This window comes from Equus caballus, chromosome 19, assembly GCF_041296265.1.
Source record: "Equus caballus isolate H_3958 breed thoroughbred chromosome 19, TB-T2T, whole genome shotgun sequence".
In the NCBI taxonomy this organism is placed as follows: Eukaryota; Metazoa; Chordata; class Mammalia; order Perissodactyla; family Equidae; genus Equus; species Equus caballus.
In genome coordinates, this window is record NC_091702.1 from 48,639,099 (window position 1) to 48,656,216 (window position 17,118).

The 17,118-nt window shown below is 39.3% G+C and overlaps 1 protein-coding gene and 1 long non-coding RNA gene across 3 annotated transcripts; one reads left to right on the top strand and one right to left on the bottom strand.

Moving 5' to 3' along the window:
- Positions 1 to 463: 463 nt before the first annotated feature.
- NDUFB4 (NADH:ubiquinone oxidoreductase subunit B4) lies at positions 464 to 6,516 on the bottom strand. Its single transcript, XM_001502404.4, has 3 exons — positions 6,254 to 6,516; positions 1,818 to 1,964; positions 464 to 582 (listed from the first exon to the last, which is right to left on the bottom strand). Exons 1-3 carry the CDS (start codon positions 6,431 to 6,433, stop codon positions 520 to 522), a joined length of 390 nt encoding a protein of 129 aa, XP_001502454.1. The 5' UTR covers positions 6,434 to 6,516; the 3' UTR covers positions 464 to 519.
- Positions 6,517 to 6,570: 54 nt separating this feature from the next.
- LOC111769088 (uncharacterized) lies at positions 6,571 to 16,831 on the top strand. Of its 2 annotated transcripts, XR_002801842.2 has the most exons (4): positions 6,571 to 6,758; positions 14,575 to 14,664; positions 15,644 to 15,751; positions 16,708 to 16,831. It is a non-coding gene; the product is annotated as an uncharacterized lncRNA (long non-coding RNA). The 2 variants fall into 2 exon arrangements; XR_011429244.1 differs by lacking the exon at positions 15,644 to 15,751 and having other exon boundaries at positions 6,618 to 6,758.
- Positions 16,832 to 17,118: the final 287 nt, after the last annotated feature.

Below are 17,118 nucleotides of genomic sequence, written 5' to 3' on the forward strand. Positions count from 1 at the left end.
GGCCGTTGATCTTCAGAGCCTAGATCCAATGCCATCTCCCTAGACAGAGGTGTTTGCATCAGCTTGCCTACATCACTTTCCTGAATCCCTACGGTGTTTTTTACCACACTGTTGTTACTGTTCTGCTGCATTTACCACTGGGGCTGGAGCCAGACAAGTAAGTAGTATCCACACATAATAAGCACTCAAATAATAACTGCTGAATAAACAGTTCTCAGAGTGTGCACTCCTTAAACACAGGTCCTAACTTTGTCTCACTGACTGTTGTATTATCAGCACATAGCACAAGGCCTGGCTCACAGCAGACACTCACTTGTTGAGCAGACACTCACTTGTTGAATGACTAGTTGAATGAATGAACGAGTCTGTTTCTTCATTAAACTGTGAACTCTTACAAAGTAGAGATTCTACAATGTCCAGCAAACATTTGTTGAATCAAGGTGATATTAAGAAGGAGAAACTATTTAATGATTAATAGAAGATTTATTTAAACAATACATATAGTCATCATTGCCAGACTTAATATGAGATGTTAAATGTGCGATCCAATTTTCCTTCCTGGATAAGTTTTTCTTTCTTATCCTGTATAGACAGAAAAAAAAAGTGCAATAAAAACAATGCATTCTGGCATAACCCATGGCACAACTCTGAAAAACAGGAATGAAACACTCCAATCCTAATTCCAATTCCCCATGGTCTGAAGCCTACAGAGTATAAGTGAGGAAGTGGCAGACTGAAGAAAGAAAGGGACAATAAGAAAACACTTCTATTGAAAAATACCTTACCCACATTTTAGCAAGTTGTACTGTATTACCCTACTAAAAAGCACACATCAAAAGCAAACGCAAACTCCTTCTAGGTAAGTGTGGCTTACTTTTCTGTTAAGTGGTAATTTATCAGACAATCAAAATACACACACTCTAACAGGAGAGTGGATTGGCCAGCTTAAGGCAGAGTTAGACGGGCGGGATCCAGTCTCGATAGCAATGTGAGGCCTAGGGGCTGGGCCTGGGCCTGGGCCTGGGCCTGGGAATCTAGTACCAGAGTGGTTTAGTGTCACAGATAAGCTGGGTTTTCTCTGCAATCATATACCCAGGCCTCTGATGACTGATTTCCACCACAGGCTGCTTCTGCTTTTCTGTTGTTAATGCATTAATAAGTTTTAATATTAAGTCACATAATGTGACCGACATAACTAGAATTTATGCAAACAGGGAACACACTAAATGATTTATGTATTCTGCTAACACTTAATCCAATAAACATTCTCTTTAAAACAAATGAACTAAGAAAACTAAATACAAAAATTTGCAATGACAATATCTAACAGTTAATCAGAACAGAAAGGTTTAACTTCTGCATATCTAATGAGAAAAAAGAAATTAACTTTTTAAAGTTATTTCTGTATTCTCTCACTTAATATTCACAGTGTAATTTCCTTACATCATCCAAAACACACCAGGAACACTCTTTCATGAGCTAAGCTCAAGTCTTAGAAATTTAAATTGACTGACTCACTGCTTTAAATTCTAGAGCAGTCATTAAATTAAATCTGAAAGACTCAGAGGCCATCGTGATTTTTAACAAAGTATATTTCTATAAAAGTTGATATGATGAGGCAATAAAACCAAACATACAATTGAAATTTTCTGTTTTAACTCTTGCTGGAAAGGAATACAGATAAAAGAAGAGAAGAAGCCAAGAAAGAGTAAAGGGCAAAGGCGGGAGGAGCGCTGGAGCAGGCACCAAGAGGAAGAGCCTCAGCCAGCAGAGTGAACCCATCACACAGACACCAGACATCATGTCCTCATACTCACTCTGTCAGTTTTGAAAACATAATACCAGAAGAAGAGGGGCCCGATTCCAAACAGTGCTCCTAAGAGTGAGGTCTTGGGAGTGGGTCTGAAATTAGGATAGATATTTGCTGATCTTGCATAGGTCCAACGAAGCAAGGCAGGATCTTCCTAAAATTTATGAAAACAAAAAGTTACAGGAACTCAAGCAGGGTCACACGGAGAAACAGTCTCCCCAGGACTTGTGCGGAGGAGCACAGGAGACGCCTTTGTTCTCTACAATGGTTAAGGGAATTCTCTGAATATTCCTCAACAGCTTCAGGGAAGATCTTTCATTTCTAGCGTTTGTTGAATAATTCTGATGATCCTATTCAAATCCTTCAGAATTTAAGACACTTATATCACCCTTCATTTCTATTATTTAAAATTTATTTAAAATTTAAGAATACTTATCTTTTAAAGCAATCAGAGAAGCCAGTTTTTCTCTATGATCATTTTTTAAAATTCTTTTCTAGACTGTTTTTAGCTTCACTGTCTTTCTTGAAGTGTGACCAACAGAACCACACAATACTCCCAATGAAGACAAACATTTCATATGCTCTGTCATGCTTTGAACTTTGTTTCCAGGACCCCTTCTAATGCTACCCCGACACTGGTCTTTCCAGACTACAAATAAGCCGCAGGACAGTGAAGAGTGAGGTAGGCTAACTCTGAACTTTAAGCTTAAGCTGACTTGGTTATTTTAAGAGCAAAATTATTATATTTCACACTATTAAAATAGCTTTGTAGAAAAGACAAGGTTTTTAAAGAAAAATAATCAGACTGTCTTGGTTAAGGAAAAAAGTAATTGTCCATTTTTAATATTTATACTGGAATATATAAGAATAGCAAAATCTACCCCAAACACATAATTAAATTTAATTAGCAAAAGTCCCAAATGATTTTACAAAATTATTTGCTCCAATTAACTGATAGAGAGATAAAAATAAGCAAATGAAATCTGCTTTAAATCTTTAATACTAAGCTGCGAGGAAGGCATTAAGGTCAAACTTTAATACTAAGCTGTGAGGAGGACATTCAAGGTGCTGACCAACACCAGAAAGTCATGATTGGTAGGACTAAAATAATTAAACTGGATCTTCCACAGTAACATTTTAAACCAAACTGTTTGCAGAAACAGCAAAGAAGGTGAAGACACAAGATACAGGTTCATGGGGATGTTGAAGCTCAACACCTAAAAGGATAAATACATCTACTCTTGTATCTATCCCTTCTGCTATGGATGTATTTGAAAGACTCCCCTTCGAAGAATTCTCAATCTGTCGGTCACCTCTCTACAATTTAATATCTGCCAGATCTATCTTCCAGAAACACACCTCATTTTCAACAGCCCCATGTGCATAGTTCACTGAGCCCAGTACTGTTAAGTGAGGCTCCAAAACACACGCCATGGGAGACAGTTCTTTGCTACCACTCCACGTCCAAAGGACTGTGGGCAGCATCTGACATGGTGGACACTCCTTGAAACCGCTTCTTCATCTGGCTTCCAGGGCACACCCCTCCATGGTTTCCCTCCTAACTCTCCTGCCATTCCCTCTTAGTCTCTTTTGCATTCTTCCATCTTATCTCCCCAATCTCTTAATATTAGACCTCAGACTTTGCTAGTCTTTCCTATCTGTATTCACTCCCTTGATGATCTCCTTCAATCACATGGCTGTACATATCCATCAACCATAGGCTGATGATTCTCAAAATTATACCTCCAGTCCTAGACCACGACCCTGAACTCCAGATGTAATATCCAAGTACCTGCTCAACGAGGATGTGTTACCTAACAGGATGTCAAATGTGATGTTTCCCAAACTGATCTCCCAACAGTCCACCTCCATCCCTGCTCCTCTCACATTCTTCTCTATCTCGGTAAAAGGCAAGTTCATTCTTCCAATCACTTACGTCAAAAACCCTGGAGTCAACCTGGACTCCTCTCTTTCCCTTATACCCTAAATCCAATCTGCCAGCAAACCTGGTTGGCTCTACTTTCAATACACACCCAGAACTGACCACCTCTAACCACCTCTGCTGCCACCACTCTGGCAGTCCCATCGACTAAGAGATTAGATTACTGCGAAAGCCTCCGGACTGTTCTCCCTGCTCCTGCCCTTGCTCCCCCACAGTCTATTTCCAGCTAAGCAGCCAGAGAGATCTTGTTAAAAATATAAGTCCAGATTATGGGACTCCCTACTCAGTGAAAGTCCTCACAAGGGCCAACCAAGGCATGGGTGATCTAGTCCCAGGTACCTTTCTGACCTCACCTCTTCCTAACCTGCCCGCATCTTTCTCCTCTGTAGCCACAATGGTCTCTTCAGTATTTTTAGAATTAATTAGGCGCACTCCTGCCTAAGGACCCTCGCACTTGCCTTCCCCTCTGCCTAAAATGCTACCTTCCTAGAGAGCTGTGTGGCTAGCTCCCTCTCTTCACTTCTTTCAGATCTTTACTCAAATGTCACCTACCAAGCGAGACCTTCCCTGGGTTTATCTAAAATTGCAGCTGCTCTCCCTCCTTACTACCTACACACACTCCTCATCCCCTTCTTTGCTTTATTTTTCTTCTTATCACTTACCACTATATCTAACATGTTAAGTGATTTCATTTCTTAACTTGTTTATTACCTGTCTCCTCCACTGGAAAGAAAGCTCTCCGAGGACAGGAGTCTGTACCTGTTTTCTTCTCCACTGTTACCACAGCATCTAAAACAGGGCCTGGCCCATAATAGATTCTGAGCAATTATTTATCACTGAATTAATCATTCTTAAAAATTAGGCAAGGAATTTCCATGCATTGATCAATATATGATTACGTCCCAGGCATTCATTTAATTAACAGAACTACTAACGAGGCAGGTATGACTACCTCTGCTTTTACAGGACAAAATTGAAACTGCCCTGGATCACAGAACTGGAAAAGAGAAAATCTGGAGTTTAAACTCAGCTCTGTTGGACTCAAGGCCTTATTCTTTTTTACTACATCATACTATCTGGCACATCAAATCCATTCGTGTGAGGATGTAAGTAATAAATGTCTCTCTCCACACCTTCTTCTCAAGTAAAGAAAGTTCTAGCTGGGGATGGTACAGCCAACTGGTTAAGCTTTGGGTCACAGAGACCCAGGTTCAAATTCTGCTCTATCACTTGCTAACAGAGTATCACTCTGTGACCTCCTTGTCCTTCCTTTGTTGTCATCTCATCTGTAAAATGGGGGCAGTAATAGAGCTTAACTCTTTGAATAATATTCAGAAAGGGTTTAGATAGTGCCTGGCACATGGTAAATTTCCTTCAATCCTCACAACTTCCTGAAATTCCTACAGAACACCAATGTAGCTGGTGAGAAAAGTTTTTTTTTAAAAAAAATATATATTTGACATCATACTTACACAGCTCACGGGCAGAAAGTTATCTAAAAGCACACTTGTTAAATAATAATAGCTATCAGATTACTGGGCATATATTACGTGCTGGGAATGTTTCACGGGCTATTTCATTTAACCTCACAATGAGTCTATAAAGAATGTACTACCATTCCCATATATGAAGACCAGAAAACTAAGGCTCAAAGGAGTTAGACAGACTGCCCAAGATCAGATAGTTTGCTACTATGTAGTGCCTTGGCACCTGACTCCAAAGTTTCAAAGGACTATGGGCAGCATCTGACATGGTGGACACTCCTTGAAATCGTTTCTTCACCTGGTTTCCAGGCCACACACCTGCATGGTCTCCCTCACTCTCCTGCCATTCCCTCTTAAGTCTCTTTTGCGTTCGTCCGCCTTATCTCCCCAATCTCTTAATATTAGACCTCAGACCTTGCTAGTCTTTCCTATCCGGATTCACTCTTCTAAAGCTGCAGGGTCTTTGGATCTTTAAAAGATGTAAACTGAAGAATCACTATATTCCCATCAGGAGAGAGCAATACTGCTATGAACTGTGCACTGAAAGATGGAAAAGGGCTTTAAAAAAACTATATATGACACATTTTCTGAACACTCATTACAAGCCAGGCACTGTGCTGGCCAATCACGTGCCTTATCTCATTTAATTCTCTAAGAGCCTCGTAAGACAGGAAGTACTATATCACCCCCATTTTGGGGATAGGAAGACGGAGGCTCAGCAGCAAAGTTGAGTAAGATTTTTCAAGATCACCCAGGCGGAAAGTGATCAAGCCAGGACTCAAACCCAGCCAGCTGTGAATCCAGAACGCGTCCTCTTTACCAAGCTCTCTGCCCAAGGTCAAAGGGCTAGTGAGTCGGCCTGCTCCCTGGGCCTGGAAGAGGGTCCATTTCTAAGACACTGATAAGGAACGGTGGCTACTCCGCTGTGTGGTCCCCCTGGGCCGGTCTGGGCTGCCCTGCTGAGGGGACCGCCCGGACTCTGGCCCTCGATTCCCGCCCGGCCGACCCGTCACTCACAACGAGCCCTCGGCGGCTGGGGTCGTTGTACTGAAGCAGATACTCCCGTTTAAGCCGGGATCTTATGGCCAACCGTTCAGCTTGCGCCTTCCGCGTTTCCGGAGATATGTCGTACTCAGCTGGGTCGAGGGTGGTAGGCAGGCTGGCCAGGCGCGACGGCTCGTACTTGGGGAAAGACATCTTGGCACCCCCCGGCGCACAACTGCGCCTGCGCGGCTCCGAGGCCCCGCCCTCTTCTGACCTTCAGCCTGAGGAGGTGCGCCTGCGCGTCAGCCGGAGCTTGGAGACGGAGTTCAGCGGGAACTCGGCTCCCTGTTAGCGATCTGCGCATGCGCAATGTGCTTTCCTGCCCAATCCCACCAAACTATCGCTTATTGATTCTTCCTAGCAGCCTTATCTTTACTGACATAACCGAGCTTATGATGTGAAGTTCAGCTGTGTGGGACTCCAGAGAGAGGAAACGGGACTGACTGTGAAATCCTATTCCAATGTGCGTCCATCCAAGGTGTGTAACCTTGGGCAATTCACTTCCTTATCCTGGAGATAATGACTCCTATTCTGTCCACCTAGCAAAGTTGTTGTGAGGATTAAATAAGGTAATGAATAGATGCCAAAGTGCTTTGCAAAAGATAATTCCCTATCCAAGAAAAAGAGAATAAGTTTTTCCGTACGTTACCACATTAGATCCCTACATATTAACCAGAAGAGTATTTTTCATAGGCACGAAATAATGTTTAATAGGAGAATGATGTTATAAGAGAGGTGTTGCCTGCCTGACTATAGTAGATCAGAAAAAAATGAGGTATTGAGTATATGGAGAACACATGTCAGTACCCTGTGGACCAAATTACACAGGCTTCTCAACTTTGAATTTTCATTAGTGCTATGAGTCAAAGAGGAGTAATTTCACCAATTGTATCATAGCATCATGCTGTAAGAAAAGAATTCAGAAAAAAGATTTGCAATTTTAAGTATTCCAATTAAGTCTGTTTCTATAAATACCAAAATATATCTTCGTTGGCCTAATCACAGTGGTTAAAGTTCCTCACACTCTGCTTCAGCAGTCCGGGTTCAAGGATTGGATCCTGGGTGTGGACCTACTCCATTCGTCAGCCACCCTGTGGAGGCGTCCCACATACAAAGTAGAGAAAGACTGGCACAGATGTTAGTTCAGGGCGAATCTTCCTCACAAAAAATAAGTAAATAAAATAAAATAAAATTACCTGTCTAAAAAAAAAAAATGAGGCATTGAGTAAAGCTCGTGAAGAAACAGTATCTTGGTTAAAATACTAAACCCTCTCTAAAATCCTTAGCATTCTGCGGATGCTAAGAATGAAAAACATCCTTAAAGATATGAAAATAGGCATAGGGGCATTGTGTCTTACTATGAAAGACGATTTGGGAAGAAAAGGAAGATAACCTGAAATGAAACCTCCTCCATCCCTACTGTCCTTCTCTCTCCCCCACTATCACCAAGGGAAAAGAGCAACTTCAAGTTGCACAGCAGGGTCTTTGGGTACCCATCAGACACTTCTTAGGGGAAAATATGTAAACAATAGTTCCACAACTCAAGTAAGGAAAGCTGGATCAAAAGAGAGCTTCAGCTTGGATGAAATGTCTGGGGATGTGTAGGTATGTGGGGAAATGGTTGCTAGGCAGAGAAACGACCTAGGAAGTGTTGGCACTTAAAGTGATGAGGAGGAGCATTGCTGTCAAATTTATTCAGCATTTTAATACTGTTTTAACATATTTATTAAGCACCCACCACGTGAAGCATACTGTACACTAGTCAGTCTTAGTCAGCCTTCCAGGTTCAGTGGGGGAAATGCAGAAGAAGTGAAGGACATGATGTTTGTCTTCGAGGAGCTGACAATCAGGCGGTGCAGAAAGAACAGACAGAATATGATAATATTTGCAAAGCAGTTTAATGTCCAAATGAATTTAGAGTAAAATGGGCTCTTGAGAATGCAGGCTGAGGGAAGGTAAAAAAAAGAAATTTGAGACAAATCACTCACCCTTGATTTTAAAGAAGTGCAAAAAAAAAAAAGGAAATTCTGGGTTTTTTCAAAAGTGTTTTAAAATATTAAGAAGATAATGAAAAGCAGGAGCAGGTTGTAAATTCTAAAGACTACATTGAAATGTTTAAAAAAAACCCTTTGTTTATAGATTAGACACTGATCTAGGAAAAAGAGTGTGTAAAAAGAGTAAAAGAAAAAAGAAAGAACAGTGAGTACAAACCCCTGACAATGTTAAAAAAAAAAAAAAAAGACTTTTTAAGGTTAAGAGAGGGAGAGACAGACAGAATACACTTCATCCTTTCGCTTTGGATGAGTTAAGGTGGTTACGTGGGAATAACATTTGCTTGATTATCATAAGGATCCTTTAAGATGATTGCTAAAAATAGGCAGTCCTAGGTTCTCTTCTGCTCTTGGAGATTCAAATTTGGTCTGTCAGGGGAACACCATAGGAGTCTGTACTTTTTACAGTTTCCTAAGAGGAGTCTTATAATAGTGCATTTGGGAAACATAGAGATGAGTATAAGAGGTCTTCCTTTCCCTCTTCTTTTTCCCAGAAAAGGCCCTCTTAGAGTGAATGTATTTAAGATGGAGACCTTGATTCCATAGTGAAAGAAAAAGACTTGATTGGGACTTTATCTTAAAATAAGGCAACCAAAAAACTAGGAAAATGAATTTATCTTATATTGAACAGATTTTAGGTTACAATTACAACTGTGTGCTAATTCTAATAAATCAAGTGTTAATCTGTGGGGACATTATTTTTATATAGCTCATTATCCCTCATTTTGCATTTAATTTTTATAAGAGGGTCATATTTGCAAAAGTGTTGGAGGGTTTTGTCCAGTTTTCCCAAGGCCCTCTCTTATTCCTTTGAATCTAAATTACTTCCTTTTGAAGTACTGGTGTCATCATCATTCTTACCGATTTTCTGTTTTTCGTGTGTTACCTGGTCCAACTCTGTGAACTCCTCCTTTATTAGTAACTTTGCATGTGGATCCAGCAGCTCACAGCATCACCTTTATCAAGTTTATGAAATTCCACATCTTTTGCAAGATTTGCAATAGACTTCTACTGTATTTGAGGGTAGGATATTTCCAAATGGATGACCAAGACTTCAATAGGGATGGGTGTACACACTAGGGTTAGCAGATGGAGCAATTTCGCAAGTGGTCATTTCATTATTTCATCAATGGATATTTCATGTTTTGAAGACTTTCACTTCTCTAAGAAATCTCCTAATAGAATTCATCAGAATTTATTGGGACATGGATTACAAGGACTAAGTATATGTACCTGTATTTGGCTGGAAGTGGGGGGATGAAGGGGTGAAGGAAAGAAGCAAATATGCAGGTATGGTCAAGCTATGTGAATGGGTTAGGGTTTCAGGGAACAGAAGATGGGCAGGTGAATACAGAAACTGTAAGAAGCAGATAAGTTCCAGCTTGCAATAATATGAAGAACATTCCTTCTCTTAATTGGGTAGGATCATAAGAAAATTTGTGAATAAAGTTCTCATTTTGGGTTGAGAATAAACCCAATACTCAGAGATTTAATTAATCAGTAATTAACAGCAGTTGACGTTTAGTATTTTTCTTTATTGTTATTTTTCAAAACCTTATCCTAACATTGAATATCAGCAAAGGATATACCGTCAAGCTAATAAAGAGACCCCTCCTTACATGAGCCCTCTGGAATAACCTGGGAAGGACCCTAGAAATGTGTTCACAAGATCATTCTGTTTTTGTGAAATGAGAAAAAGTAAGATATTTTCATCATGATTGCCTAAGACTGCTGTGTCTCTCCTCTCTGACTTCCCTTCTATCACATTTTCCCTCCTGTTGGGTGGTATCACAGTGGTGTTAGGCACTTGGGGGATCTGGCAAACAAAAGTTCGGGTTTTGTGGGATATATTTACTTAATTCACATTAAGTTATTGCTCATTGCTAGGCATCCAGGTGCAAGAATGGCTTCCAGGGACACCACCATCCCCTAGAAGGTGCCGGGTCAGAGTTTGTATTGTGATATGAACTCATCCTGTGAATCCTGGCCCTGGAAATATGTGAGTAGAGGACGAGAAAGAAGGTATAAAATATACAGAACCAGAAGCTAATTTGTAGAAAATTCTTCTAAGCATCATTTGAATTTTTTCTTAAAGAAACTGGATAAAACCCTCCAACACTTTTGCTAATATGACCCTGCTGCAAAAATCAAATGCAAAGTGAAGCATAATGAGCTGTGTAAAAATAATGTTCCCACAAATTAATATGGATTTATCAGAATTAGCACATAGTTGTAATTGCAACCTAAAATGTGTTAAATAGAAGATAAATTCATTTTCATTGTTTTTGGTTGCATTATTTCAATATATAAGCTTCAGGTCTCATCAAACTTGGATCTTCCTGTTTGTCAGTCTTGTTAAGGCTGCAAGGAAGAGACACAAAATGCTATGTGAATTAATTTAATTGCAAGGAGATCCAGGAATGCAGGGTAGCAAGAAAAGTCAGCTCTTCAGTTGTGTAGCCACCCTGGGAACTTGTCTTCCAAAATTGAAATGAATAGCAGTTCCAATGGAGAATAAGAACAATATTCCAGAGTTTCCAGCATCCCACCTAAAGCTCAAGTAACCCACTTTCTCTTTGTTTATCTAGCATTTAGTCTTTCTTCCAAAGAGGATGTTATTGAGTAAGGTTGACACTATTCTATCTAAAGATTGCCCGAAAGCACCATGTGGAAGGTTGGCTTTCATGTATCCAACTCATCTATGGCCCTGTTAACTTGTGTGCTGTCCAAATCAGTCATAAATAAGGTTACATGACTGTTTTTACCCAACAGATCCATCTAAGTCACAGAAGCATCTCATATTTAGAAAAGACGCACATAGAACTACTTTCTTCAGAGTGGTATTGTACCCAGCAGGCACTTTGAGACTACACGGACTGTCCATTACAAATACACATCACTTTCTCTATGTTTCTACTATAGCTTTATAATAAGTCTTGCTATTTCATGAGGCAAATCTATCCATTTTTTTATAGTTCAAAATTGTCTTAGCTACTTTTGTTCTTCACTTTCAGATGAATTTTAGTATTAAGCTGTCAAGTTCCATGAAAAAAAAATCCATTGGGATTTTGTTTCGAATTGCATTAAATTTATAGCTGGATTTAAGGAGAACAGTCATCCTTATAATATTGCATCTTCTTGACTGTAATCATTAGTTAGGTCTTCCATGTCCTTCAATCATGTTTTGTAACTCCCCATAAAGAACTCCGGCCTCTTCTATTAGATTAATTCCTGCTACATTATAGATTTCATTGCTAATGTTGTTTCTTTTTCCTATTACATTTTCTAAGTGGTTATTGCTAGCATATAGTAATATTATTGATTTTTGTACCCTGATCTTGGAACCAGTATTCTTATTGAACTTTTCCTTAGTCCTATTAGCTGTCCTATACATTCTTTTTGTGATTGTTCTATATAGTCAGTCATATCTTTTGCAAATAGGAGTCTTGCATTTTCTTTTCAAAGTGTTTTATTTCTTTTTTCCCCGCTCTTATTCATTAGCTAGGACCCCCAGTACAATGTTGTATAATAGTAAAAATAGAGGATCTCCCATCTTTTTCCCAGCTCTAAAAGGAAATCTTCTGTTGGTTCATCATTAAATATGTTTGCAGTAGGGTTTGGAAGAAGCTCTTTATCAGGTTAAGAAAACTCCCTTACGTTCCTCGCCAAAAGCTTTTTTTTTTTAAATCATGAATGACTGTTTAATTGATCAAATGCTGTTTCTGCATTGTTTGACATATTGTCATATGATTTTTCTCTGTTAGTCTGTTAAAAAGATGAAGAACCTTAGTAGGTTGTTCTGATGTGGACTCATTTTGCATCTGGAATTAACTCTACTTCATGGCCATGATAATGTTGTTTAATATACTGATGAACTAAATGTATTAGCATTTTATTTAGAATTTTACCACTTATGTTTATAGATGAATTAGCTCTATCTTTTTCTTATTTTGTTCTTGTCTAGTTTTGGTAATATATTTACATGAAATCAGTTGGATAGATTTCCTTCTTTTATTTTTTTTTAAAAGTCTCCAAAGCAGTTTGTATAAGACAGGGACTATCTATTCCTTGAAGCCTTGGTAAATTCTCTTATAAAACTCTTTGGGTCTTACATCTTTTTTCAGGGAAGACTTTAGGCTGTCAATTCAATTTCTGTAATGGTTGTTTATTCAGATTTTCTCTCTTCTGGAGTCAATTTTGGTAATTTAAATTTTCTCAAATATCTTGCTTTAAACTTATTGCCATAGAGTTTCTAATCTCATCTTATGATTTTTTTTCTATCTCTACTGTCTTTATAATTATGATCTTCTTTTTGCTTCTAATATTATTTATTTATTTCTTCTTTTTTTCATCATGCACTCTGCTAGAGGTTTGTCTACTTTGTCTTTTGAGAAAACCCATTTTTTACTTTGTTAATCATCTCTAACCAATAACTTTTCCTGTTATACTTATTTTTCTTTTTTCTGAGATTACTTATTCATTTTTGTTTATGTTTTATATACATATATTATATTTTTTTGAGGAAGATTAGCTCTGAGTTAACATCCACCACCAATCCTCCTCTTTTTGCTGAGGAAGATTGGCCCTGAGCTAACATCTGTGCCCATCTTTTCCTATTTTATATGTGGGACGCCTGCCACAGCATGGCTTGATAAGCGGTGCGTAGATCCTCACCCAGGATCCAAATTGGCCAACCCCAGGCCGCCAAAGTAAAGCATGCGAACGTAACCATCACACCACTTGGCCAGCCCCTGTTTTATACTTTTTTATGCATATAATTCTGTACATTTCATTTTAGCTACATCTCCACAAGTTTTTACCAGTATTTTCATTGTCCTGTAGTTCTGAGTATTTCATAATTTCCATTACGTTTTTTTCTTTAACTCATGGGTTATTTAGAAATGCATTTTTCACCTTCCAAAAGATGTTTTGTTTCACCTATCTTTTTGTTGTTAATTTCTAATTTAATAGCATTATTGTCAGAGAAGTTTGACTGTATAATATTAGTCTTTTGAAGGTTGCTGAGACTGTGGTCAGGTTTTTGACCAGTCATTTGCCATTCAAAGAGTTATTACAAGGTGAACACACCTTTGTAAACATACATAGTCATTTTTATAATAGTTCCATGTGAGTTTAAAAAGAATGTATGTTCTGTATTAATTGACTGCAAGGTTAGATCAAGTCTGTTAGTTGTGTGGCTTAGATCTCTCATATCGTTATTCATCTTTGTCTATTCCCATTATAGAGGTATATTATAATCTCCCAATGCCGTTGCGGTTTGTTAATTTCTCCTTGAGCAAGATTAGAATACACAGGGTGAATTGAAGGTGAATTGGAAACATTTTAATGTGCGTGCATCTGTGAATTGTTTTTAGCATAAAAACAAAGCAACTCACACATAATGGCTTGTTCACTCCATCCATTTAGTGTGCTGTATACAAACCAACCAGAAAAAAAAAAGGTTTCTGCTTAAAATATACAGTACACTTAGAAACACATCTGTCATGTAGACATATCCAAAAGCTTATGAATATTACATTTTGCATTCCTCTTCTTCAGAGACAGTCTTTTCATCCTAGTCTTAGCATATATCTGTTCTTATTACTAAAGTCACTTACATAAGCACATATTTGTACTTGAAAGGAACAATAAGTTTCCTACAAAGTGTAAGGTGACATTTTCTTGCAAGTTGTCAATTTAATATAAAATTAATCCTCTTAGCTGAGGCTATGTCATGCTTTCTTCTTTGGGATAAAGTACTGCTCTAGCATCTTCTTTTGCTTGGGGAGAGCAATTGCCTCTAGGTCAGTTTTCTGACATACTCCCATTTCTTACCCATACGGCAGTCAGAGTGACCTTTTTAAATAGACATTATCCTATCGCCCCTAATTAAACCCTTACATGACTTCAAGGTCCAGTGAGGTCTGCTCCTTGACTCTTCAGCTGCACTTGCCTCCCTGCTTCCCATCACTGTCTGTGTTCTAGCCACACAGGCCTCTCTTCAGTTCCTTCCCTCCACAGGGCATTTGCACTTACTCTTCACTCTGCCTTAAACATTACACTCTATACTCCCATTCATCCTTCAGAAATCAATTCTGTAGCCCCTTAACTAACCAAAAAGGTCAAATTCTCCTAGGAGCTTTCATGGCACTATAGACCTCTCCTCTGTAATACTAATTACAGTCAGAATTTTATATTTCTTATTATTTAATTATTTCCTGTCTCTCCCCACCCTCACACTAGAATGGAGGCTCTTTGAAGACCAGGACCACATTAGGCTTGGCTCGCCCTGTATCCCAACACCAGCATGGTGTCTGGCACATCATAGCAGTGGTGAGTGAGTAAATGACCAGTTGCCTTTCTTCACTTCAAAGAGAGTATATTAGCCAATTGTACCTACACACCTCTTGCTGCCTCTGCTTTCAATCATGCTTTCCTCCAGGCCATACCCCATACCCATCCGCCCCACCCCGCCCACCCCAAATTCACAATTCAAGTCTAAGAGCATTGTCCAGTAATGTCAGTTTTTACTGAAGATTTTGTGTGGTTACAGAGGAGGGGGGTATATTAAAAACAAAATGCCCCTTTAACATCTCTGCTCCCCCCTAGCCACCCCCCCCCCCCACCCCGCCCCTCAGTCCTATCTCTAACGCGGCTGGTGCTGTCTCAGGCCTCCTCTTTTGCCCCCCTGCCAAGTCTGCTCTGGCTCCAGCCCGGCGGCCTCCTTCTCCACCTGCCGCCAAGTCTAAACTCAGCATAACCAAGTGCAGCCATAGCATAACCAAGCCATGACTCCTGGGGTCTTTAGTTCAGAGAGTCACTTGCATTTTTTTTTAAATTTGGAACAGATAGCGTTGTCCATTTTTTAATATTTTCCTTTACTTGATGATATTCTTCTCCCTGTGAGTGCCATCCTATGCCCTCCCTGCTATCTGTGGCCAACTGAAATCTTCTGTCCATCAAGGTCCACGTCAAATGCCACATCTTCTAGAAACGTTTCTGTAAAGCCCCCGAGTAGAGGTGACTTTTCTCTTCCCTAAATGCATATACTACTTCCTTTATTCTGCTTAGTACTACAGGCCACGTTGTGGTTGTTTTCCTCTCCCTCTCCTGTAAGAGCCAGTTCCACTTCATACTCTACATGTCTCCTGAAGAGTCTGGCTCAGGACCCTGTGCACGGTAGCCTCCACTGCTGGTTACATTATAATGAAACTTTTTGTATTTCCTCTCTTAGGTTTTGGTAAAAGCCTCTTCAATAAAGCTACTGAATTTCATGGTTCTAAATGACAGATGTCCAATATTTCCATTTCAGAATCAGCTAGCAGAAACCACTCCCCTCTTTGAAGGATCCCTGTAGATACTGCCGGGGATGTAGTACAGCCTTGGGTTCAGCAGTCTTGGAGAGCAGGTCTCTATCCAGGTAAAAGATACAATTGATGTCTTTGACTGGGTTGAGTCTGGCTTTCAAAGATGCAGCATCAGTCTGTCCTGTGAAAGACTACGAGGGCCCCTGAAAGAGTTAAAATTGAACTCCTATGACTCCTTACAAATGCCAAGGAGGTGGCTAACCAAAAATGTTGGCATACAAATTTAACCTCCTGTGGTCTAGAGAGAGACCGACTGCTAGCGGGCTGTGTTCTATTATTAGTGTGATCTTCCTGTGAAGAGATCTCTCAATGTCTCATAGTCACCTTGATCAAGCAAGGGGGGCAGGCAGGGGGCGTGATGAGATTTGCTTCACGTGTGATGGCTAACTGAGGGCATCTAAGATATAACCTGCTGTTACTTGCTCAGACTTCCTACCAAATTGTATTTACCTTCTCAACATGAAACCGTAAATATCTTTACCTCCTTTTATTCCAATAAGCATCTTCATTACCCTGAATTAAACATGGATAAAAAGTAAAATGAAGTTCTTTGGTTTCTTTTTTAATATTTTTTTCTATTTCAGAAAGAAATGCATTTCATTATTAAAAAAAATTTAAAAATAGAATGAAAAATTAAAATGTAAAGAAATTCATATTTCTACAACCTAAGGACAATCACAAAATTTTTGACATTTTTTTCTTCCAATCTTCTTTCCATGTAAAGGATGTTTTTTGAAAACTGTAAGGATGCTACAGATATACTGTATTCCATTTTTTCATTTAAGTTTTTAAACTAAGCATTTTTCTGTAGTCTTTTTTATAGATAACAATATCCATAATATTGTGAATGTCTAATACTCCAACAAGAGGAAATAATTATAATTTGCTTAACTATCTCCTTTGCTCTTTCTTAAAGTTGGTTAAAAAAAGTAAAAGTATAAATAAGTACTTAAACACTGCATTTCTAAACATTTTACATTTATTCATGGAATTATCTGCTTTTTTACAGTTCAGTTTATCTTCGCTCCTTGCCCCTATTGGATCTTCCAGAGGCTGTGCCCACCTCCAGCTTTCCCAGCACCTCCTGTCAGTCCCATGATGCTCTGTGGTAAACAAGCCTGATGCTTCCTTGACAACTGTCACTTGGTCTATGAGCTTTTATCACCCTATCATCCCAAGAGGGCATGCTCTTAATTTCTCTTGGTTTAGGCTCATCCTGAGCAGAAGCAGGCCAATTCCCAGAAAATCAATCCAATGGGAGCCAGTGTGTGAATGACTGCTTCTCTGAATGGCGAGCGGACCTAGAGCAAACCACAGTGAGAGGGTCTGAAGGCTGTGAACAGACTCATGGAGCTTCAGACCCAGGCCCCTCTCCCAGTGCCTCTGCAATTTTCCACCCTATGATCTTCAGGCAAAAGAC

Bases quoted from the DNA above. Each gene is read 5' to 3' on its own strand.
- NDUFB4 (XM_001502404.4), bottom strand. From the start codon at position 6,433: ATGTCTTTCCCCAAGTACGAGCCGTCGCGCCTGGCCAGCCTGCCTACC. The intron at 1,965-6,253 runs GTGAGTGACGGG...CATAAATTTTAG, and splicing joins CCAGCCGCCGAGGGCTCGTT to GAAGATCCTGCCTTGCTTCG. The intron at 583-1,817 runs GTGAGTATGAGG...CTGTCTATACAG, and splicing joins ATGTTTTCAAAACTGACAGA to GATAAGAAAGAAAAACTTAT.